This window comes from Zea mays, chromosome 1 (assembly GCF_902167145.1).
Source record: "Zea mays cultivar B73 chromosome 1, Zm-B73-REFERENCE-NAM-5.0, whole genome shotgun sequence".
Classification (NCBI taxonomy): Eukaryota; Viridiplantae; Streptophyta; class Magnoliopsida; order Poales; family Poaceae; genus Zea; species Zea mays.
The window spans coordinates 43,605,827-43,631,609 of record NC_050096.1 but is presented as its reverse complement, the minus strand read 5'-3'; the positions used below and the strand labels follow the sequence as shown (position 1 = coordinate 43,631,609).

The following is a 25,783-nucleotide window of genomic DNA, read 5'->3' as shown; positions in this document are numbered from 1 at the left end:
CCAGAGAAACCCAGGTCATCAGGCATTCAGGGCTGCCGAGCCTGTGTTTGACTCAGCTTTCTTCCAACTCTAAGAGTGTCTTTTAGTTTGAGGAATGAAGTGATCTATCTTCTTCTCACTCTTTACTTTTTTATTTAGTTTGTGAAATATAATGTTTTGATTCATCACCATCACATTTCTCATAAGCTAATAATTAGTATATACATGATGAGTGAGTTGATTCCACTAAAATTGATGAAATAAACTTATGATGCATCATCTCATAAATAATAAAGTGACTCCACAAACCAAACATACCTTCGGATCTAGGGCTGGAAACGACCCGAGCTCGACTCGGCTCGGCTCGGTGCGGCTCGGTGACTGAACGAGCTCGGCTCGGCTCGTCCATTTCACGAGCTGGCGAAAGAGGCTCGGCTCGACCTTGGCTCGCGAGCCGGCTCGGTTCGGCTCGCGAGCCATATTCTGGTACTTATCGTTGCATTATTTGGTGAATTAACATTATATATTCATCATCAAAGACTAAAAAATGATCTATTATCCATAAAATTATCTAATATTCATTATTATTCCATAAATTGATCATTTTTGCAAGGCTCGCGAGCCGGCTCGCGAGTTAGCTCGGCTCGGCTCGGCTCGCTGCAAAAAACAAGCTCGAAGAAGAGGCTCGGCTCGGCTCGTTCGAGGCTCGCGAGCCGCACCGAGCTCGAGCCGGCTCGCGAGGCTCGAGCTAATTTTCCAGCCCTATTCGGATCTCTCTCCCTGCACGGGCACGCTCTCTTTTATATTCGGTGCTGGCTGATGCCTCGTCATGTCGCACGCGGGGACCGGCCCACAGCCATTAGGAAACCGGTAAGCCCTGACATATTCTTTGACCTCCTGTAAAAACAACCAGAGATTCCAAAAGTAGAATCAACCGGGACCTGGAGCACATGGTAGATCATGGGCAGGAGCATAACAATATCCTAAGCGATCATCACATGCGATATTCTCGAATGTTTCTACCAGAAAAATGTCTCTAGAGGAATATTCGCCGCTCTGTATCATTTAACGTCTACCTTTTTAACCCGATTTTATGATAATCACTTTAATCAAAACCATTCATTACCATCAGTTTCTACGTCCTAAACACAATAAACATTTTTATCTCTTCTCTGCATATAATCTCTATGATACCCAGATTCTTATAAAAGCTCCTCACAGGAACCTGAACCAAACCGACTAACCTGCTCGAAACTTGAACTGCCGAATTTGACCTGGCACTGATCAAGGCAATCAAGGAGCACCAAAATCCGTTCCATCAATAGAAAAAAATAAGAAGCGCCAAATGACTTCCTTCTACAGAAGGAAAGTTTGGCGATGCTTGGCCAACGTGACCACCGCCAGATGTATGTGCATGGAGCGCGTAATGACAGCAAATATGATTTTTGAGGAACGCCGGCCCAATCGCCCAGACATGGAAACATCAGTTATTCAGTTCTTATTATATTGTCACAAAAAAAGGGCGGTGTTCTTAGACATTGTCCCATTATTTCACTGTAACTGTGCTTTAGCAACCTGCATGCTACCATGACACAGATTCTCCAACATGAAACATATAAACCTTGTACATTGAAGTATTTCCGAATATTCAACCCTTTGGTATCCATAGGAGATTGGAGAAGACTTAAATCATCAGAAAAATCACCAGCAAAACATCAGACTTTCCTCTCAATATCACAACCAAATGTGAGCCTCGAATGCACCGGTCCCTACTGGTCTAGAGTAGATCCTTTTACTCTGTAAAAGACTAAAAGTTAGCATCACCTTAATAGAGTTCCTCATTTTAACTTGCTCAGGAAACCAACTCTAACCATTTTGCCTATTCCTGCTAATCCTGGATCAGAAAACGTTTGAGAACAAATTAGATCCTTGAGAGAATAAACAAATAATATAGTAACTTCTGTTGCTCTTGAAGGGAAATTACATGCAATACACCTTTCCATATCTATTATTTTCTGGTATTTTCTCCTACAAATAGTAGTCATCAACAAGGTTATTGAAGCGATAAAACGTTGAAGCGCTCATGAGAACTTTTTGACTTTAAAACGTTTAAGCGAGCTTTAAAACGTCTTTTTAAAGAACATGGACAAAATACGAATATAACATAATTTCACGTAAAATTATAACATGTCCACAACCACTCTACCACAAATCCACAATAACACAAGTTCAAGTGTTCAACTAATAGCAACTAGCAAGTCGACAACCACAAACAAAGTGGAATGAAATGTGCAGTAGTCCACAATCATAAACATAGCACAAAAGCAACTAAAGTGGAATGCAATGTCCACGACCACAGATGCATTAGCATCACTACTGGTTGCCATTTTCAGTCTGCAAATAATCAAAATCAGAGGAGAATGTGAGCAGGGAAGGGGAGGAGGATGAGAGCAGGGACAGGGGCAGCTAACAAAGGCAGAGCAGAGAGGCGACTTGGCAAGCTAACAGAGGCAGAGCAGGGAGGCAACTAAGCGAGGACCGGCGAGCTGACCGAACGAGAGCAGGGAGTGCATCACAGGGAGGCAGCGGCGGCGCCGAGCGCGAGCAGGGACCAAGGAGCAACGAGCGCCGAGCGCGGCCGCGGGGGAGAGGGAGCGTGGCGCGAGCAGGGAGCAACTCAGGGAGGAGGGGAGGGAGGCAGCGAGCTCAAGCAAGGTTCTTACCGGCCAGCGGTGAAGCCTAGGGATGTCGGACGAACGCGTAGCGTGAGTCCGTGACGGCTAGCTGCAGGCGTGACAAAGGAATGATGCCCCCTGTTTTAGGTTAGGAGGCCTGTGCTGGGTTGGAAATCTGAAAAAGCGACAAAATGTGGCTTTTTTACGGCCCAAAGTGTTTTAACGCTAAAAAGTGGCGCTTTAGCGCTTAAAACGGGCGCTTTACGTCAATTCGTGAAGCTTTGCAGCGCTTTAACATCTCAGTAGTGCTTTAGTGCTTTAATAACCATGGTCATCAACTTCTGCTACTTAGTTGCCTAGTTTATTAGAAGTTTTATAGGATTCTTTCAGTAAACTCAAAATGACTATGTATAAGAAAGCAAAGATGACAAGTCCTCTAAGGCGTGAATTTGGCTGCGGCAACTAAAAGTCATCCACGTGACAATCTTCTTTTTATTCCCCACGCAGTCCATCCACAGAACCGAGGACCATCACGTCAGCCCAATTCACTCAATGTCAGCCATGATAGCCTGCCTGCTCCTTTTTCATCCTCACGTTGCTTGAGCCTCCATCCTTCAATTACCAAAGCTTCAAGCTCCACTGCTTGACACCACCCACTCATCTTCTCTATGCAATTCTTCATTTTTACAACATTCGGTTTTATACCTGGAACAAGCCATTTTTTAACATGGAACGGTTTTTTGGTTGGTGATTAGAAACAATCTAATTTAATACCCTAGAACAATTCATCTTTTGTGTGGAACACGTTTTTGCTGGTTAAAACAATTTGATTTTTTTGGTTGTTGATTAGAATAATTCAATTTAATGTCCTAGAACAATTTATCTTTTGCATGGAACAACTTTTTGTGGGTTAGAACAATTTGATTTTTTTTCTGGACCGATAGGTGGCTATTGGGTCACAGAATTGTAGACTTAGCCCCTCGATTATTTGGGATCATTCCTAAGAAAAGAGTTAACAAGAGAACAGTGGTGGATGCTATCTCTAATCAGAGCTGGCTTTCTGGCATTCAGGGAGCTCTTTCTGTTGGAATTATCAATGAGTTTCTCATCTTGTGGGATTTAGTTGACTCAATTGTTCTAAGACCTCAAGTTGAAGACAAGCATTTTTATCGCCTAGCTGCAAACGGAAAGTTCTCCTCAAAGGAAGCATATAGGGGGTTCCTTTATTGGATCTTCTGAGTTTGAGCCTTTTCATAGAATATGGAAAACTTGGGCTCCTCCAAAAACTAAGTTTTTTATGTGGCTGGTCGCACACAGGAAGGTTTGAACATCAGATAGGCTACAGAAAAAAGGCACGGACCATCCGGAGAGATGTCCATTATGTGATCAGGATCAAGAAACCTTGGATCATATGTTGATTGGATGTGTTTTTGCTCGAGAATTTTGGTTCAAACTACTTCATCAAGTGAACCTTCAGCTTCTTGCCCCCAATCCGAGGATAGTGCCTTCCTTGAATGGTGGAGAATGTTATGTACTAAGGTCTCTGGAATCGCAAGGGATGGCCTCAATTCTCTAGTAATCCTGGGAGTTTGGACCTTATGGAAGCAGCACAATGGTTGTGTTTTTTACAACAAGAGCCCCAGTATTACTGATGGTATTAGAAGAGTTGGGTTGGAGGTTGACCTTTGGGAGATGGCTGGTGCAAAGAAGTTGTCTTTGCTTACCGCCCCCATTCCGGGCCTCCCTTCTAGTTAGCTAGCATTGTGGTAGTTCTTGTTAGTTTTTTAGTCATGGATGGGTTTCTGTATGCCTGTTATTGGCTGCCGTAGGGGCCCCTAGTTTGTTCTTGTATATGTACCTCTTCTTTAATACATTATTGCGTAGTTCTCCTGCGCTTTCGAGAAAAAAACAATTTGATTTTATGCCTGAAAGTCTGGAACAAATTTCTTTTCAATGCCTAACAATTTTATAGTTCAGAATAATTTAATTCTAGAACAGTACCTTTTCAATGTGAAACATGTTGAAGTGTATAAGTGGATTGGTTATCTTCTTTTATCAGTTTAAGCTTTTGGGTTGAACTAGTTAGTGCATCCACTCTAACATGGTATCGGAGCTAGAGGTCTCGAGTTCGAATCATGACAGAGGCTTTATTTATGCCTTCACCCATTTATTTCCACGTTTGCACTTTTCTCTCTGTCTGCACGTGAGTGGGGTGTTGAAATGTATAAGTGGATTGACTACCTTCTCCCATCAGCTTAAACTTTTGGGTTGAACTGGTTAGTGCGTCCAATCTAACAGAACAATGTTTTTGTTGGTTGGAAGAATTGAATTATGTGGAACAATTCTCCTTTTTAATGTGTGTTTTTTTGCTGATTAGAATACTTCTGATCATATACCAAAAAGTTGTTCTACATCTACTCAACCCAAGCAAACTAAGGAACGGATATTCACCCACAAATGTCTAGTAGTAGTCTCCCCATTCGTTTTAAGGTGCACCAAGTCAAACCATGCATTACATTTTATAAAAGAAGCATGTCACTCAAGTGACTTGCCCAACTCCAACATATTATGTCGTTGAAACTGAAAATAAAAGAATGTTCTTTCGTTCACCATACTATAGTAACAAAGCACAAAAAGTAGACAATGTTATTCATTACTCACCAGTATGTAATCTGCAGTACTTTCAATCTAAGGTTCATTCACATCTGTAGGATAGCTTCCAAGAACTCTTAAAAATGTTGCAAACTCCTGAAATAAAGCAACATGAGCACAGTTTACATTCACCAGATTGTACTAACAGAGAAAGAGCACCTTCAGATTTCCAAGAGCATTCTGAGTCTTTGGATCAGCCATTGATGCTTCAAGGTCAACATAAAAAAGGTAATCAAAGTTCCTGGTGCAATCCAGGATTGGATGGGTTAGAAAGATATAAACACTTGCCCAGCACAAGTAATGCTCATATTCATGCAAAACTGCAGGTAGTGAAATTGAATGATTTAGAAGGCCACAGGTTTAGCATCTAACTTTAAGAGTGAGGAACAGTCATCAGATACCCGAAGAGGCCTTTCCTTGTGTGGACGACTTTCAATCTGCACATCCATTCAAAAACAGAGCACAGATAGTGAATCATTTGTACAAAATGCATGGAACTGACAAGACAAAGTTGTTTGGTAGACCTTTGTGAGGTTGATGTCCCTCAGTGCAAATACAGCAAGTGCCTTAAAGAGCTGTCCAGGTCCTTCTTCTAGTGAAAAGACTATGCTTGTCTAAAAAATGGTCATACAACAAATCAGCTGTGGTGACAATGAGGATAAGCAGTGATAATGGAAAAGAGCTTGCACAAATATGGGTACCTTAAATGGTTTATCAGTGCGAGGTATGATGGGTTCTCGAGCTAGCATCATAAAACGGGTGACATTATCTTTGTCATCCTAAATAAATTGACAGGTTAATTTTCAGAACAAAGATCAGAATGTGTATCTTATTTAAATATTTTAGCATGAACTCGCTGTACCTGAATATTCTCAGCAAGAACATCCAATCCATACAGTTTAGCCGCCAACGAACTAGCAATAGCACCAGTGTCCTGGAGCATATGTTCTGCAACAATCTAGGAAAGAATGCTATTGCTATGATTAAAAACAGAGAGTTCAACATAATGGGTAACTGAAATCACAATCTATAAAAGAATAAAAAAAGAGTTGCTAAAAAAGGGATATCTGAATTAAAAGGTGATTTTTAGGTGAACAAAACCCCTCAATCTACCTTTGCTGCACCAGCAGTGTCGTCAACAGCTTCTCTATGCTCAATTCCTAGTGATGTTAATGTGTGCTCACATTGCGCAAGAGCCTATCAATTAAAATAAATGATATGGTTGCAAGATTACCTCCGATGAAAACAAGCAGTAATGAGAGTAGTAAAGACAGATCAACCAAGCAGTTCACCTGGGGATGACTCATAGCACTTTTCAGGTTTTCAATCTTCACGCCAGGATTGGCTAATAAGCAATGGCGAACCGCAAGGCGAACTTCTCCTACAATGTGCAAACTATGCCGAAGCAAAAGATCATAATTCCTATGTATGCTACCTCCCAATGAATTCTCAAGTGGCAGTACGGCCCTATCAGCTACCCAGTTTTGAACAGCCTGTCAAAGGAGAACATGAGATAAAACAAAAGTCACATCAATACACTAACTAGAGAAGTGTATCTTTAAGACAAAACACATATACCTCTCTGAAAAATAGTTTTAGAAGAAAAAAAATTATGTTACATGTTAACCTACTTTTAGTGCAATGGTACAAATCTCTCCTGTGCTAGAAAAAAATATTACCCTACTGCTACCAAGTCACAAAAATGTGCTTCCCTTATAGTCTATTTCAGGAAATTGACATGATAAGTAAATTTAGCCTCATCTATCTCAATTTTCAAAGAACACAACTACACAAGAGCAGATATGTGGCATTTTTTACATTCCGCAAGCACGATAAATTCGTATGAGCAATAGCCCCCCCAAAAAATGGTATGAACAACATTGCTGGCTAGAGCTTGTTTTTTCTAACACAGCATGGGAAGCATTTAATGCATATTATGTGTTAGTGATGATTATTTCTACCAATTAGTGTGTTAAACAAAAGCAATATGGAGCCAGTCCAATTCAGCAGTGGCGGAGCTACATGGTGGTCCTTGTGGGCCACGGACCACCATGCGCTCAGTACAACCAAAGTCCATACAAGTCTACAATTGGGACAATCGGATGGAGCGACACTTCAACAAATTTACTGCAGACGGGGCAGCGGACGTGGCCATAGGCTGTAGGCATCTCTGTGACGCAACTGTGAGCAACCCTGGCGGCAAGCTGCAGTCTAGCAGGCAGCAGGTACAAGTACGACTTGACGTTTCACGTTTGTAAAGGCTCCAACCGACAAAGCTAATTAGCCTGTTGTCACTATCCCCGTCAAACGAGTATTGTTTGTACCCGTCGCAACAACACGTGTTGATAGAGTATTTTCTGCAATAATACTTGTCAAGAATAAATTAAGAAATAAGATGGAGATAGTCTTTTGATGATTGTCTCGTCATTTTTTGTCGAACGATATATTTTCTTATAAGTGGGTGAAGATGATATCATAAATACTTTCATGGCTATTAAGAGGTGTAGGTCCAACAAAAAAAGTAGAATTATATTTTTTCTTAAACTATCATCATTAGTATGTAAGGTATAATTGTTATACTTTTATTTTTAATATGTTAGATGATTATAAGACCTTTTTATTTGATTATATTGTATTTGGTAATTTTTTTATTTAGAAACCGATGTGTTGCATTTATATAGTCAAAAAAATCTAGTTAGACCACCCGTCACTAAAATCCTAGGTACGCCACTGCAATTCAGCCTTGGTACTTCTCAATAGGTTTCGTAAGACAACATTTAACCACTTGCAATCTGGTATCCTACCAAAATCGCAACATGAGTCAAGTAAAGTAACTAGGATGTGCTGAACAGGCAACACCCTTTGTTACCTGAAATGCAGTGTCGAAGTGCTCACAGGGCACAGTCTCACAATTCGGGTACGCCTTCTTTGCTGCTGCTTCGCTGTACGCTCCAGCACAACCCTAAGTTTAACACCATAACCAAACTCCCTTAAATTATCTGAAACACACAAGCACAGTCCTAAGGAAATTGAAACAGCACCCGTGAGACGCGTTTCGTCGAGCACCTACCTGGTAAGCAACCTTGAGCCCCTTCCCGTCCACCTCCATGACGTCCGCACTTGTGAGCGGACCTAAACACAGCCAAAAAAAAAACACGCAGATCACAGATTAGCACCGTTTGATTAATCAAACCCGAGATTAGCAAACGCAAGGACCGTCGCGTCCGCGCGACTTACGAGGCAGCCAGTGGGGATCGCGGGCGGCGGGGACGGAGGCGGGCGCTGGCGGGCGACGCAACCCGTTAACGTCCACAGACTCGACGCCGTCCGACACCGTTAGCCGAGGCGGCGAGGTGGGAGAGATGGAGATGGAGTTGGGGTTGGAGTTGTCACCGTTGGAGGCGCTGCATTTGAGAGAAAAGCGGCGGTGTGGCGAGAACGGGGTGGCGTTGGTGGATCGGGCACGGGCGGGGAAGAAGGGGGTCCGGAGGCAGGCCGTGGGCGCCATTGCCGCCGCCGCGCTAAAGGCCTTATGGCCCTCCCACCTGGTCGTCAGTCACACGAGACGAGAGGACACGGAGCTTTGCCTGGTCGCCGACACATCCGGAGTTGCGGACCGGAGTCAGTATATTTTTGCCAACATGATACGGCCCAGAATATTTTGCCAACATGAGCCGGTCTGTCTAGCCCAGCACAACAAATTCAGGCTCGCCCTTGCTTGAGGATGTCGTGGTTTAATTTATACCATATGATGGAGGTGTATACTAGCTTACACATCCTCGTATCTATATTTAAATTTTACTCTACGAATAATACAGTCTACAGTACAAAACAGTATAAAACAATATTTTAAATAATCATATGGATGAATTGATGGACACGGTCTAAACAGTACCAATACCGTTTTTATATTTTTTTATAGAACATGAAATCGAAAATGATTACTACAGAAAACAATATTGGTATTTCGGAAACATCGAAAACGAAAGTTCGGTACGAAAAATATACCAGTAACAATCGAAATCTAAAATACAATCGGAAAAGATACCAATATGAAAATATCTCAGTATAACAAGTTCACAATACAAAGAAGTTTACAAAGATCATAAAGACCACAAGTTCTCCATTCGCAATATAACAAATTCACAAAGATCACAAATTCATAATATAATAAATTCACAAAGATCGCAAGTTAATAGTATAACAAGTTCGGTTCATAGAGATCACAAGTTCACAGACTCAAAGTTTATAAGTTGGTAAGTTCACAAACTTCACAATTCATAATATCCACTCGCTCCAGCTGACATGGCATATTTTCGCATAAAATATTTTTTCTCAAATAAAGAGTTATATGTCGTATCCTCAGAGGAAAACCCTAAAATCTAGTGTCTAAAAAAGGCAGGCTATCGGCTCTCTATCATTATCTATATCACTATATAAACCACCAATTTAAACTTTGAAAACCCCACCCAACCAAATCACCCTTGCACTCATAACCTCCACTAAATTCACCAAACAAATTGCACTAGACTTAACACATATCATCAAAACCAATGGTTCAGATCGCTGGATAACCCTCTCTCCCTTAGATTGTTTCCAGCAGTTTACCCCATATGGTCATCCAAAACACTGTTTTACATTGTTTTACACTCTAGACTACACTATTTATAGGGTGGAGTTTGAATATGGATATGAGATGGGTAAGCTGCTGAAGATAGTCTCACACGCTCAAATCTAGTGAACAACATTCTTTGGATCCTCTACCATCCCTCTCCTTCTCATTCTCTCACAATCTTGGCGCCCCTAGCCTCTCCATGACTCCATCCCCCTCCCCTCACTCGCGCTGTTGTTGCCCCCGCCGTCGACCCCTCTCCTCCCTAAGATCGTAGCGTTAACATAGACTATATAGTAGTATATTACTAATACATAACATCTACATAAAAAAGGGTGGATTCGTTCGATATACCAAATCACCTATTCCAACTGCCTCCACCATCTATCCCTAAAAATTCTTAACGCGTCCAAAAAATACAAAAAGAAGTAATCCGGCTATAGAGACGTACATGCGGTGCGACAAATCACCTTTAGGAGGAGGAGGACCTGGTTGGTCCGCCTATGGGCTGTGCCCGAGTTGCTTGCCTTCTGAAAAATTCTAAGACACAATTTTGGAAAATTCTGAGACACAAATCCTGTAATTTCCATAAAAAATCGGTAACTGAAGTAAATGGTCGGTAAAATATCACGTTGATTTCGATAGAAAATTTTGTAAATCGATTTTTTTATTAAACAACATCGTTACCGGGGAATCCAATAAAAAAACTAAAATTAGTTTGCAGAATACCGAAAAACTACGAAATTGTTTTCATCCATAACTTTAGTAACACATCTCTCGTGTAAGTTAAGAGCTCCTCTATACTTAAAATTTATTGCATATATAGTAATTTAACTAGTTTTTAATTTATATAGCTCAAAAAACAAATCCAATATGTAATAGTAACCAACATATATTTATTCTAGTTAGTTGCTCGTGCATCGCTACAGTTCTATATATGATATATGGTTTCGTTGTAAAAAACAAAATGAGTTGCACTGGTTAGAGGTGAGTGTTCTTCGCTGTCACATGAGAAACGTTGGCGACGCTAGCTATACGTGGGAGGGGGCGACGCACGATGAAACTTCTTCTTTATATAGTAAGGATTGCAACCTCCTAATACAAATATGAGTCAAAACCTCTTATTAAGATAACATGACAACAAATTTTTATATAGTAATTAAAGTCATCTCTATCAAACACATCTAGCTCTTAAGGAATCGTTGATAAGTTCTTCATCTTCGTTGCCAATCATGCCAATGCTTGATCCGGTGATAACAGAGAAGCTCACAAGAACAACTTCCTTTTATGAAAGGCTCAGTAACTTTTATTATTATAAAGCACACAACTATTACACTGTCTTGACAATAAGATCAAACCCCGTTGAAGACAATCATCGTCACCAAAGAAGACAAGAAGACGGAAGTCGCACCAAATGTAGAATAAGCGACATGGATCGCTCAATACCAGCAAGTGTAGACTTATCCCTTGAATTCCCTATCAAAGTTAGTCTTGGCACGTGTTTCTTCTAAGGAAACATCTACGAAAGCCTAAAACAATCTAAGAACCATTCGTCTCGTAAACTTGAGCTAATGTAGCAAATCTAAGATTTGTGGTAACAAATACAAAGAGGGTGGCATGCCAAGTGGTTTACCATTGGTAATCACGACAATTCTCTGCTAGCCCGGTGAGGAAAACATCCTAACACCAAGTTGCCCAGTTGGGAAGAGACACCAAGTGACCAGGCGACCACTGAAGTTGTTGCTCTACTAATAGAGATATGGGTGAAAACGCAATGGGTACCCGGGTCGGGTATCGGATATGAGTATTAATTTGGGACGATTTTTTATACGGATTTAGGTATTTTTCCCATTCGAGACAGATACGAGTACAACCTGGATAAAAGTTCACCAGATACATGACATATATGGGACGTCCAATACTGGGTAAGTACCTAGAACTCACGAGCGGATACGGGTATCCAGCTCCCGAGTACCCGGTGCCTTTCCCTATTATGGCTGATTTGGTGACCAGGGATCATTGGGGGATTGAGGGCGAATGAAAGCCTTAGCAATACGATGGAGTGGAGTGGAAGCCTTGTTTTCACCGAAGACTCCATTTCCCTTTCAATCTATGACTTAGCATGAAATACAATTAAAAAACACATTAGTCATAGCAAATGAAAGAGATATGATCAAAGGTATATAAATGAGCTATGTGTGCAAAGTGTCAATCAAAATTCCTAGAATCAAGAATGTTTAGCTCATGCCTAAGTTTGGTAAAGGTTTTCTCATCTAGTGGTTTGGTAAAGATATCGGCTAATTGTTCTTTGGTGCTAACATAAGCAATCTCGATACCCCCCTTTGTTGGTGATCCCTCAAAAAGTGATACCGAATGGCTATGTGCTTAGTGCGGCTGTGCTCAACGGGATTATCTGCCATGCGGATTGCACTCTCATTATCACATAGGAGAGGAATGTTGGTTAATTTGTAGCCATAATCCCTAAGGGTTTGCCTCATCCAAAGCAATTACGCGCAACAATGGCATGCGACAATGTACTCGGCTTCGGCGGTAGAAAGAGCTACATAATTTTGTTTCTTTGAAGCCCAAGACACCAGGGATCTTCCCAAGAACTGACAAGTCCCTGATGTCCTCTTTCTATCAATTTTACACCCTGCCCAGTCAGCATCTGAATATCCTATTAAATCAAAAGTGGATCCCTTGGGGTACCAAAGACCAAACTTAGGTGTATGAACTAAATATCTCAAGATTCGTTTTACGGCCCTAAGGTGAACTTCCTTAGGATTGGCTTGGAATCTTGCACATGCATACGGAAAGCATAATATCCGGTCGAGATGCACATAAATAGGGTAGAGATCCTATCATCGACTGATATACCTTTTGATCTATGGATTTACCTCCCGTGTCGAGGTCAAGATGCCCATTAGTTCTCATGGGTGTCTTGATGGGCTTGGCATCCTTCATCCCAAACTTGGTGAGTATGTCTTGAATGTACTTCGTTTGGCTGATGAAGGTGCCCTCTTGGAGTTGCTTGACTTGAAATCCTAAGAAATACTTCAACTCCCCCATCATAGACATCTCGAATTTTTGTACCATGATCCTACTAAACTCTTCACAAGTAGATTTGTTAGTAGACCCAAATATGATATCATCAACATAAATTTGGCATACAAAGAAATCATTTGAATAGTTTTAGTAAAGAGAGTAGGATCGGCTTTTCCGACTTTGAAGCCATTAGCGATAAGAAAATCTCTTAGGCATTCATACCATGCTCTTGGGGCTTGCTTGAGCCCATAAAGCGCCTTTAAGAGTTTATAGACATGGTTAGGGTACTCACTATCTTCAAAGCCGAGAGGTTGCTCAACATAGACATCCTCCTTGATTGGTCCATTGAGGAAGGCACTTTTCACGTCCATTTGGTAAAGCTTGAAGCCATGGTAAGTAGCATAGGCAAGTAATATACAAATTGACTCAAGCCTAGCTACGGGTGCATAGGTTTCACCGAAATCCAAACCTTCGACTTGTGAATATCCCTTGGCCACAAGTCGGGCTTTGTTCCTTGTCACCACACCATGCTCATCTTGCTTGTTGCGGAAGACCCACTTGGTTCCTACAACATTTTGATTAGGATGTGGAACAAGATGCCATACCTCATTCCTCGTGAAGTTATTGAGTTCCTCTTGCATTGCCAACACCCAATCTGAATCCCTTAATGCGTCTTCCACCCTATATGGCTCAATAGAAGACACAAAGGAGTAATGTTCACAAAAATGAGCAACACGAGATCGAGTGGTTACCCCCTTATGAATATCGCCGAGGATAGTGTTCACGGGGTGATCTCGTTGTATTGCATGGTGGACGCTTGGTTGTGGCGGTCTTGGACCCTCATCATCTTCCTTGTCTTGATCATCGACATCTCCCCCTTGATCATTGTCCTCTTCTTGAGGTGGCTCCTCTTGATCTCCATTTTCATCATCTTGAGCTTGATCCTCATCTTGGGTCGGTGGAGATGCTTGCATGGAAGATGAAGGTTGATCTTGTGCATGTGGAGGCTCCTCGGATTCCTTAGGACACACATCCCCAATGGACATGTTCCTTAGTGCGACGCACGAGGCCTCTTCATCATCTAGCTCATCAAGATCAACTTGCTCCACTTGGGAGCCGTTAGTCTCATCAAACAAAATGTCACAAGAAACTTCAACTAGTCCAGTGGACTTGTTAAAGACTCTATATGCCCTTGTGTTTGAGTCATAACCAAGTAAAAAGCCTTCTACAACCTTAGGAGCAAATTTAGATTTTCTTCCTCTTTTAACAAGAATAAAACATTTGCTACCAAAGACTCTAAAATATGAAACATTGGGCTTTTTACCGGTGAGGAGTTCATAGGATGTCTTCTTGAGGATTCGGTGAAGGTAGAGACGGTTGATGGCGTAGCAAGCGGTGTTGACTGCTTCTGCCCAAAACCGGTCCGAAGTCTTGTACTCATCAAGCATGGTCCTCGCCATGTCAAGTAGAGTTCTATTCTTCCTCTCCACTACACCATTTTGTTGTGGAGTGTAGGAAGAAGAGAACTCATGCTTGATGCCCTCCTCCTCAAGAAAGCCTTCTATTTGTGAGTTCTTGAACTCCGTCCCATTGTCGCTTCTAATCTTTTTGATCCTTAAGCCGAACTCATTTTGAGCCCGTCTCAAGAATCCCTTTAAGGTCTCTTGGGTTTGTGATTTTTCCTGCAAAAAGAACACCCAAGTGAAGCGAGAATAGTCATCCACAATCACAAGACAATACTTACTCACGCGCGATGCTTATGTAAGCGATCGAGCCGAATAGATCCCTCTGGAGTAGCTCAAGCGGCCTGTCGGTCGTCATGATGTTCTTGTGTGGATGATGAACACCAACTTGCTTCCCTGCTTGACATGCGCTACAAACCCTGTCTTTCTCAAAATGAACATCGGTTAGTCCCAAAATGTGTTCTCCCTTTAGAAGCTTGTGAAGATTCTTCATCCCAACATGGGCTAGTCGGCGGTGCCAGAGCTAACCCATATTAGTCTTAGCAATTAAACAAGTATCGAGTTTAGCTCTATTGAAATCAACTAAGTATAGCTGACCCTCGAGTACTCCCTTAAATGCTATTGAATCATCACTTATTCTAAAGACAGTAACACCTATATCCGTAAAAAGACAATTGTAGCCCATTTTGCATAATTGAGAAACTGAAAGCAAGTTGTAATCTAAAGAATCTACAAGAAAAACATTGGAAATGGAATGGTCAGGTGATATAGCAATTTTACCAAGTCCTTTGACCAAACCTTGATTTCCATCCCCGAATGTGATAGCTCTTTGAAGATCATGGTTTTTCTCATAGGAGGAGAACATTCTTTTCTCCCTAGTCATGTGGTTTGTGCACCCGCTATCAGTGATCCAGCTTGAGCCCCCGGATGCATAAACCTAGAAAACAAGTTTAGGCCTTGTTCTTAGGTACTATCGGTACCTTGAATCAGGGGTACCCCCTACTACAGTATGAAGACGCGGTGCTTGTACGACGTTCCCTAGCCGCACGGTGAACAACACCCGACCCCACCACGTGGGCAGCTCAAGGGGCACGTGGCGAGAAAAGATGATACATCCCAGGATGTATCAGTTGGACTGGACCTCCACGAGGGAGCACCGGACCCCTGTACGCACAACCCGGATCCCCGATTACGGCATGGGACTCCCAAGTAAGCATGCCGGGTCCCTTGGATAGGGTCCAGATCCCTCCGAGTAAGGTCCGGGCCACAACGAGGTCCCGGGACAGGGGAGACCCTAGCGTAAGCGAGGGTCCGGTACTGACACGTGTTTAGGCCTTATCCTGTGCGCTTGCGCTCCCCGCTCAGGCGGAGACCCGATGCTACCACGTGGCTTGTTGCCCGTGACATAAGCCAACGGGCGGAGCCTGACGTAAGGCCTCTAGGCCATGCGATCTCTGCATTTATTGAGGAGAGGACGCGCCTGAAAGGGAAATAGGCTTACACCTTTTCCTAAATTGATTTTGGTGGTTGAATTGCCCAACACAAATAATTGGACTAGCTAGTTTGCTCTAGATTATAAGTTTTACAAGTGCCAAAGGTTCACAACAAACCAATAAAAAGATCAACAAAGGGTTCAAACAAAGAGAGCAAAAGACAACCGAAGTGTGCCCTGATCTGGCGCACCGGGCAGTGTCCGGTGCACCAGGAGATTCCAGTCTAAACTTGCCACCTTCGGGATTTCTGGGAGCCGCTCCGCTATAATTCATCGGACTGTCCGGTGTAGCACCGGACTGTCTGGTGTAGCACCGGACTGTCCGGTGTGCCAGCGGAGTAACGGCTACTACAGCGCCAACGGTCGTCTGCAACGGTAGTTAATGCGCTACAGTGCGCGTAGAAGTCAGAGCAAAGCCAGAAGGCGCACCGAACGGTCTACAGGACCTGTCCGGTGCACCACCAGACTATCTGGTGGCCTAGAAGACAGAAGCTCCAACGGTCGAACCCTAACGGTCGGGTGACGTGGCTGGCGCACCGGACAGTGTCCGGTGGCGCACCGAACTGTCTGGTGCGTCATGCGACAGCAGCCTCCACCAAATGGCTAGTTTGGTGGTTGGGGCTATAAATACCCCCAACCACCCACCATTCATTGCATCCAAGTTTTCAGCCTTCAAACACCTTACAAGAGCTATAGCATTCAATACAAGACACAATCAAAGATCGAATTCTCTCCCAAGTACAAAGATCATTCCAATCAAATAGTGACTCGTGAGAGAGAGACTTGTGTTCATTTGAGCTCTTGCGCTTGGATTGCTTTTCTTCTTCCTTCTATTTCTTGTGCTCAATTCACTTGTAATCAAAACAAGAGACACCAAGTTGTGGTGGTCCTTGTAGTGGACTTAGTGTCCCATTTGATTGAAGAGAAAGGCTCACTCGGTCTAGGTGACCGTTTGAGAGAGGGAAAGGGTTGCAAGAGACCCGGTCTTTGTGACCACCTCAATGGGGAGTAGGTTTGCAAGAACCGAACCTCGATAAAACAAATCACCGTGTCATCTGTCTTATTTGCCCGTGATTTGTTTTCGCCCTCTCTTTTGGACTCGAATTTAATTCTATCGCTAACCCCGGCTTGTAGTTGTGCTTAAAGTTTGTAAATTTCAGATTCGCCCTATTCACCCCCCTCTAGGCGACTTTCAATTGGTATCGGAGCCCGGTACTTCATTAGAGCCTAACCGCTCGAAGTGATGTCGGGAGGTCACGCCAAGAAGGAGATGGTGACCGGCGAGAAGCCCGCCACAAGCCATGGGAAGGCTCCATTCGGGGAGTCCGGCAACAAGGTGAAGGGATCCCCTTCACACGACAAGTCGCGTCAGAGCGGTGAAAAGAAAAAGAAGATGAAGAAGGTAGTCTACTACAAGACCGACTCTTCATCGCCATCCACCTCTGGCTCCGACACGCCGTCCATCACTTATAAGCGCCATGAGCGCAAGAAGTTTAGTAAGATCCCCTTACGCTATCCTCACATTTCAAAACACACCCCTTTACTTTCCGTCCCACTAGGCAAACCACTGATTTTTGACGGTGAAGATTATTGTATGTGGAGTGATAAAATGAGGCACCATCTAACCTCACTCCACGCTAGCATTTGGGACATTGTTGAGTTTGGTGCACATGAACCATCCGTGGGGGATGAAGGCTATGACTCGGACGAAGTAGCCCAAATCCAGCACTTCAACTCACAAGCCACCACTATACTCCTCGCCTCTCTAAGTCGAGAGGAGTATAACAAGGTGCAAGGGTTGAAGAGCACCAAAGAGATTTGGGATGTACTCAAGACCGCGCACGAAGGAGATGAGGTGACCAAGATCATCAAGAGGGAAATGATTGAGGCGGAGCTCGGTCACTTCATGCTTCACCAAGGGGAGGATCCACAAGCCATGTACAACCGACTCAAGACCTTGGTGAACCAAGTGCGCAACCTCGGGAGCACTAAATGGGATGACCATGAAATGGTCAAGGTTATTCTTAGGACACTCGTATTTCTTAATCCTACTCAAGTTCAATTAAATCGTGATCCAAGATACAAACTAATGTCTCCCGAGGAAGTAATAGGAAAATTTGTGAGCTTTGAGTTGATGATCAAATGCTCCAAGAAAATCATCGAGCAAGGCGCCTCCTCCACACCCGATGTGCAACCCGTGGCATTTAAGGCAACTGAGGAGAATAAAGAAGACTCTACACCTAGTAGGGTCCCCATCGACGCCTCCAAGCTCGACAACGAGGAAATGACGCTCATCATCAAGAGCTTTCGCCAAATCCTTAAGCAAAGGAGGGGGAAGGACTACAAGCCCCGCTCCAAGAAAGTTTGCTACAACTGTGGTAAGTCCGGTCATTTTATTGCAAAATGTCCATTGTCTAGTGATAGTGACAGGGGCGACAACAAGAATGGAAGAGAAAAGAAGAGGTACTACAAGAAGAAGGGCGGCGATGCCCATGTTTGCCAGGAGTGGGACTCCGACGAGAGCTCCACCGACTCCTCCTCCGACAAGGATGCCGCCAACATCGCCGTCACCAAAGGCTTCCTCTTCCCCAACGTCGGCCACAAGTGCCTCATGGCAAAGGACGGCAAGAAGAAGAAGGTTGTCGGGGACCATAATTAGGGGTACCCCCAAGACTCCTAATCTCAGCTGGTAACCCCCATCAGCACAAAGCTGCAAAGGCCTGATGGGTGCGATTAAGTCAAGGCTCGATCCACTCAAGGGACACGATCTCGCCTCGCCCGAGCCCAGCCTCGGGCAAGGGCAGCCGACCCCGGAGGATCCACGTCTCGCCCGAGGGCCCCCTCAAGCAACGGACACACCTTCGGTTCGCCCGAGGCCCAGTCTTCGCCAAGAAGCAACCTTGGCCGGATTGCCACACCGACCGACCGTATCGCAGGAGAATTTATTGCAAGGATGGCCTGACACCTTATCCTGACGCGCGCCTTTCAGTCGACAGAGCCAAAGTGACCGCAATCACTTCGCCGCTCCACTGACCGGCCTGACAAGAAGACAGCGCCGCCTGCGCCGCTCCGACTGCTGTGCCACTCGACAGAGTGAGGCTGACAATAGCCAAGTCCGGCCTCGGGCGCCATAGGAAGCTCCGCCTCACCCGACCCCAGGGCTCGGACTCGGCCTCGGCCCCGGAAGACGACGAACTCCGCCTCGCCCGACCCCAGGGCTCGGACTCGGCCTCAGCCCCGGAAGACGACGAACTCCGCCTCGCCCGACCCCAGGGCTCGGACTCGGCCTCGGCCCCGAAAGACGACGAACTCCGCCTCGCCCGACCCCAGGGCTCGGACTCGACCTTGGCCTCAGACGATGGTCTCCGCTTCGCCCGACCCGGGGCTCGGACTCGACCTCGACCTCAGAAGACAGACTCGATCTCGACCTCGGAGGAGCCTCCGCCTCGCCCGACCCAGGGCTCGGACCGACCACGTCACAGGGGGCCATCATTATCCTCCCCTAGCTAGCTCAGGCTACGGGGAACAAGACCGACATCCCATCTGGCTCGCCCCGGTAAACAAATAAAGATGGCGCCCCACGTGCTCCATGACGACGGCGGCTCTCAGCCCCTTACGGAAGCAAGAAGACGTCAACAAAGACTCGACAGCCCCGACAGCTGTCCTTCTGCAAGGCTCCAGTGCTCCTCCGACGGCCACGACATCACATGAACAGGGTGCCAAGACCTCTCCGGCTGCCACGACGGCATGTACTTAGGGTGCTAGCTCCTCTCTGCTAGACACGTTAGCACACTGCTACATCTCCTATTGTACACCTGGGCCCTCTCCTTATGCCTATAAAAGGAAGGTCCAGGGCTCTCGTACGAGAAGGTTGGCCGCGCGGGGGAACGGGACGACGCGTAAAGTCTCTCGCTCTCTCCCACGCGGACGCTTGTAACCCCCTACTGCAAGCGCACCCGACCTGGGCGCAGGGCAACACGAAGGCCACGAGTTTCCCCTTTTGTCTGTCTCCCCTTTTTTGCCCTCCTTCGTGCTCCGTCTCGCGCCGACCCATCTGGGCTGGGACACGCGGCGACGATTTACTCGTCGGTCCAGGGACCCCCCGGGGTCAAAACGCCGACAGTTGGCGCGCCAGGTAGGGGCCTGCTGCGTGTTGACGAACAGCTTCCCGTCAAGCTCCAGATGGGTAGTCTCCAGCAACCTTTCCAGCCCGGGACAGTGCTCCGTTTCGGGAGTCTCGAGTTCATGTCCCTCGACGGCGGCTACGACATGGTACTCCTTCCTCCGCCGCGCGACAGCGACAATGGCGGCCGACAACCCGCCCGCCGGCGGCGGAATCAACAACGTCTTTCCCACGTGGCGGAAGAACAACATCCGGGTTTGTCCCGTCGCCTCCCTCGCCGACGGAGGAGGAGGCGGGGCAACCAAGGCCAAGCAGGAGGCGACACCTCGTCGGCTATCGAGCGAGTCGACGGCACCGGCGCCCCAACGGGGGACACGTCGGGCGTCGACCTCGCGTCTGAGACGAAGACAAGCGCCGTTTCCCCGCAACACGCCAACTCCAAGCGGACGGACGACGCCAGCACGCTCGCAAAGGACCTACTGGGCGTCACCCTCGTACCCGGGACGACGGTGCAGTCTGCCCCTGACGTGACTTTGTCACCGCCCATCGACCAGGAGGTACCGACCGATTCCCATCTCGTGCCTTTTGGATTCAGCCTCGACCCACCAAGCGACTTCGCTTCGGTGGAAGCCTTCATAGAGGCATGTCCAAACCCTCCGGGGTATCATATGCGGTCACCCTGGGACCGACTGACGGTCGTCTCGACCTACGGACCCTCGGGTTCCGAGGAAGACGATGAGCCCGACCTTTGTTGGGATTTCTCCGGGCTCGGTAACCCCAGTGCCATGCGGGACTTCATGACCGCATGCGACTACTGCCTTTCCGATTGTTCCAACGGTAGCCGCAGCTTCGGTGACGAGGACTGCGGCTCAAGTCGTGAATGCTTCCACGTCGATCTAGGGGGTCCCAGCGAAGGCAACCATCTTGGTATACCGGAAAACGGTGATCCCCCTAGGCCTGCGCCTCGCGTTGACATCCTTCGGGAGCTAGCTGTGGTCCCAGTCCCTACGGGGGGTCAGGACTCACAGCTCGAGCAAATCCGCGAGGGGCAGGCCAGGCTCGACGAGGGAGCAGGAACACTTGAGCAGTTCCGGCGGAACACCAGGCAGGAATGGGCAGACCGAGCTTCGCCCGGAGAAGCGCGTCATCTGCCCCAGGGCATCTAGCTCCGCATTGCCGACGGCGTCAGGGCAAGGCCGCCACCGGCTTCTAGTGGGGTCGGCCAGAACCTGGCTGCGGCAGCAATACTACTCTGCGCGATGCCGGAACCATCGACCACCGAAGGGCGGCGTATCCAGAGAGAGCTCAAGAATCTCCTGGAGGATGCCGCGGTCCGACGGGCCGAAAGCTCTGCCTCCCGAAGGCAGGGATACCCCTCGGAGCATCGCGCCGCGACTTCCCGATTCATGCGGGAAGCCTCGGTCCACACCGGGCGCACGCGCAACACAGCGCCTGCGGCCCCGGGTCGCCTCGGCAACGAGCACCACCACCGCAACCGTCGAACCCACCTCGACGAGAGGGTGCACCGAGGCTACCACCCCAGGCGTGGGGGACGCTACGACAGCGGGGAGGATCAGAGTCCCTCGCCCGAACCACCCGGTCCGCAGGCTTTCAGCCGGGCCATACGACGGGCGCCGTTCCCGACCCGGTTCCGAACCCCGACTACTGTCACAAAGTACTCGGGGGAGACGAGGTCGGAACTGTGGCTTGTGGACTACCGGCTGGCCTGCCAACTGAGTGGAACAGACAATGACAACCTCATCATCCGCAACCTCCCCCTGTTCCTCTCCGACACCGCTCGAGCCTGGCTGGAGCACCTGCCTCCGGGGCAGATCTCCAACTGGGACGACCTAGTTCAAGCCTTCGCCGACAACTTCCAGGGCACGTACGTGCACCCTGGGAACTCTTGGGATCTCCGCAGCTGCCGCCAGCAGCCGGGAGAGTCTCTCCGGGACTACATCCGATGATTCTTGAAGCAGTGCACCGAGCTACCCAACGTTACCGACTTGGATGTCATCGGCGCGTTCCTCGCCGGCACCACCTGCCGCGACCTGGTGAGCAAGCTAGGTCGCAAGACCCCCACCAGGGCGAGCGAGCTGATGGACATCGCCACCAAGTTCGCCTTTGGCCAGGAGGCGGTTGAGGCCATCTTTCAGAAGGACAAGCAGCCCCAGGGCCGCCGGCCGGAAGATGTCCCCGAGGCGTCCACTCAACGCGACACCAAGAAGAAAGGCAAGAAGAAGTCGCAAGCGAAACACGACGCCGCCGACGCGGACCTTGTCGCCGCCGCTGAATACAAGAACCCTCAGAAACCTACCGAAGGTGCCAATCTCTTCGATAAAATGCTCAAGGAGTCGTGCCCCTATCATCAGGGGCCCGTCAAGCACACCCTCGAGGAGTGCGTCATGCTTCGGCGCCACTTTCACAAGGCCGGGCCACCTGCGGAAGGTGGCAGGGCCCACAACAACGACAAGAAGGAGGATCACAAGGCAGAGGAGTTTCCCGAGGTCCACGACTGCTTTATGATCTACGGTGGGCCAGTGGCGAACGCCTCGGCTCGGCACCGCAAGCAAGAGCGTCGGGAGGTCTACTCGGTAAAGGTGGCGGCGCCAGTCTACCTAGACTGGTCCGACAAGCCCATCACCTTCGACCAGGGCGACCACCCCGACCGCGTGCCGAGCCTGGGGAAATATCCGCTCGTTGTCGACCCCGTCATCGGCAACGTCAGGCTCACCAAGGTCCTCATGGACGGAGGCAGCAGCCTCAACATCATCTACGCCGAAACCCTCGGGCTCCTGCGGATCGATCTGTCCTTGGTCCGGGCAGGCGCGACGCCTTTTCACGGGATCATTCCCGAGAAACACGTCTAGCCCCTTGGACAACTCGATCTGCCCGTCTGCTTCGGGACTCCCTCCAACTTCCGAAGGGAAACCCTCACGTTCGAGGTGGTCGGGTTCCGAGGAACCTACCACACAGTGCTGGGGAGGCCATGCTACGCCAAGTTCATGGCCGTCCCCAACTACACCTACCTCAAGCTCAAGATGCCGGGCCCCAACGGGGTCATCACCGTCGGCCCCACGTACCGACACACGTACGAATGCGACGTGGAGTGCATGGAGTACGCCGAGGCCCTCGCCGAATCCGAGGCCCTCATCGCCGACCTGGAGAGCCTCTCCAAGGAGGCGCCAGACGTGAAGCGCCATGCTGGCAATTTCGAGCCAACAGAGACGGTCAAATCCGTCCCTCTCGACCCCAGCAACGATGCCTCCAAGCAGATTCGGATCGGCTCCGAGCTCGACCCCAAATAGGAAGCAGTGCTCATCGACTTTCTCCGTGCAAACACCGAAGTCTTTGCGTGGAGTCCCTCGGACATGCCTGGCATACCGAGGGAGGTAGCCGAGCACTCGCTGGATATCCGAGCTGGAGCCCGACCCGTGAAGCAGTCTCTGCGCCGATTCGACGAAGAAAAGCGCAGAGCCATAGGCGAGGAGATCCACAAGCTGATGGCTGCAGGATTCATCAAAGAGGTATTCCATCCCGAATGGCTTGCCAACCCTGTGCTTGTGAGAAAGAAAGGAGGGAAATGGCGGATGTGTGTAGACTACACTGGTCTAAACAAAGCATGTCCGAAGGTTCCCTACCCTCTGCCTCGCATCGATCAAATCATGGATTCCACTGCTGGGTGCGAAACCCTGTCTTTCCTCGATGCCTACTCAGGGTATCACCAAATCAGGATGAAAGAGTCTGACCAGCTCGCGACTTCTTTCATCACACCTTTTGGCATGTACTGCTACGTTACTGTGCCATTTGGTTTGAGGAATGCGGGTGCGACGTACCAAAGGTGCATGAACCACGTGTTCGGTGAACACATTGGTCGACGGTCGAGGCTTACGTCGATGACATCGTAGTCAAGACGAGGAAAGCCTCCGACCTCCTTTCCGACCTCGAAACGACATTCCGGTGTCTCAAGGCGAAAGGTGTAAAACTCAATCCCGAGAAGTGCGTCTTTGGAGTCCCCCAAGGCATGCTCTTGGGGTTCATCGTCTCCAAGCGGGGCATCGAGGCCAACCCGGAGAAAATTGCGGCCATCACCAACGTGGGCCCCATCAAAGACTTGAAAGGCGTACAGAGGGTCATGGGATGCCTTGTGGCTCTGTTCCGCTTCATCTCACGCCTCGGTGAAAGAGGCCTACCTCTGTACCGCCTCTTGAGAAAGGCCGAGTGCTTCACTTGGACCCCCGAGGTCGAGGAAGCCCTCGGGAACCTGAAGGCGCTCCTCACGAACGCGCCCATCTTGGTGCCCCCCACTGCCGGAGAAGCCCTCTTGATCTACGTCGCTGCTACCACTCAAGTGGTCAGCGCCGCGATCGTGGTTGAGAGACGAGAAGAAGGGCATGCATTGCCCGTCCAGAGGCCAGTCTACTTCATCAGTGAGGTACTGTCCGAGACCAAGATCCGCTACCCATAAATTCAGAAGCTGTTGTACGCGGTGATTCTGACACGACGGAAGTTACGACACTACTTCGAGTCTCATCCGGTGACTGTGGTGTCATCCTTCCCCCTACGGGAGATCATCCAGTGCTGAGAGGCCTCGGGTAGAATTGCAAAGTGGGTGGTGGAAATCATGGGCGAGACAATCTCGTTCGCCCCTCGGAAGGCCATCAAGTCCCAAATCTTGGCAGACTTTGTGGCTGAATGGGTCGACACCCAGCTTCCAGCAGCTCCGATGCAACCGGAACTCTGGACCATGTTTTTCGACGGGTCGCTGATGAAAACAGGAGCGAGCGCGGGCCTGCTCTTCATCTCGCCCCTCGGGAAGCACCTCCGCTACGTGCTGCGCCTCCATTTCCCGGCGTCCAACAACGTGGCTGAATACGAGGCTCTGGTCAACGGGTTGCGCATCGCAATCGAGCTAGGGGTCCGACGCCTCGACGCTCGCGGTGACTCGCACCTTGTCATCGACCAAGTCATGAAGAATTCCCACTACCGCGACCCAAAGATGGAAGCCTACTGCGACGAGGTTCGGCGCCTGGAAGACAAGTTCTACGGGCTCGAGCTCAACCACGTCGCCCGACGATACAACGAGACTGCGGACGAGCTGGCTAAGATAGCCTCGGGGCGAACAACGGTTCCCCCGTACGTCTTCTCCCGAGACCTACATCAACCCTCAGTCAAGACCGACGACACGCCCGAGCCCGAGAAGGCCTCGGCCCAGCCCGAGGCACCCTCGGCTCAGCCCGAGGCGCCATCGGCTCAGCCCGAGGCACCCTCGGCCCCCGAGGGTGAGACACTGCGCATCGAGGAAGAGCGGAGCGGGGTCACGCCTAATCGAAACTGGCAGACCCCGTACCTGCAATATCTCCACCGAGGAGAGTGCCCCTCGACCGAGCCGAAGCTCGGCGACTGGCGCGGCGCGCCAGGTCGTTCGTCTTGCTGGGGGACGAGAAGGAGCTCTACCACCGCAGCCCCTCAGGCATCCTCCTGCGATGCATATCCATCGCCGAAGGCCAGGAGCTCTTACAAGAAATACACTCGGGGGCTTGCGGTCATCACGCCGCGCCTCGAGCCCTTGTTGGAAACGCCTTCCGACAAGGTTTCTACTGGCCGACCGCGGTGGCCGACGCCACTAGAATTGTCCGCACCTGCCAAGGGTGTCAATTCTATGCAAGGCAGACCCACCTGCCCGCTCAGGCTCTGCAGACGATACCCATCACCTGGTCGTTTGCTGTGTGGGGTCTGGAC

General features: G+C 48.3%; 1 protein-coding gene across 6 annotated transcripts; it reads right to left on the bottom strand.

Moving 5' to 3' along the window:
* Positions 1 to 1,450: 1,450 nt before the first annotated feature.
* On the bottom strand, positions 1,451 to 9,020 carry LOC100281744 (uncharacterized). 6 transcript variants are annotated; one of them, XR_564775.3, is made up of 14 exons: positions 8,544 to 9,020; positions 8,377 to 8,438; positions 8,176 to 8,268; positions 6,599 to 6,799; positions 6,420 to 6,503; positions 6,169 to 6,264; positions 6,008 to 6,085; positions 5,831 to 5,920; positions 5,679 to 5,743; positions 5,466 to 5,547; positions 5,316 to 5,402; positions 1,964 to 2,007; positions 1,851 to 1,873; positions 1,451 to 1,776 (listed from the first exon to the last, which is right to left on the bottom strand). XR_564775.3 is itself a non-coding variant. In XM_008677142.3 (12 exons), the coding sequence occupies exons 1-11, from the start codon at positions 8,812 to 8,814 to the stop codon at positions 5,343 to 5,345; spliced, it is 1,182 nt and encodes a 393-aa protein (XP_008675364.1). In that variant the 5' UTR covers positions 8,815 to 9,020; the 3' UTR covers positions 1,451 to 1,776; positions 5,316 to 5,342. The 6 variants fall into 6 exon arrangements, 3 of the variants coding, with proteins under 3 accessions (XP_008675364.1, NP_001338023.1, NP_001148136.1); XR_564769.3 differs by having other exon boundaries at positions 1,451 to 1,873; XR_564772.3 differs by lacking the exon at positions 1,964 to 2,007.
* Positions 9,021 to 25,783: the final 16,763 nt, after the last annotated feature.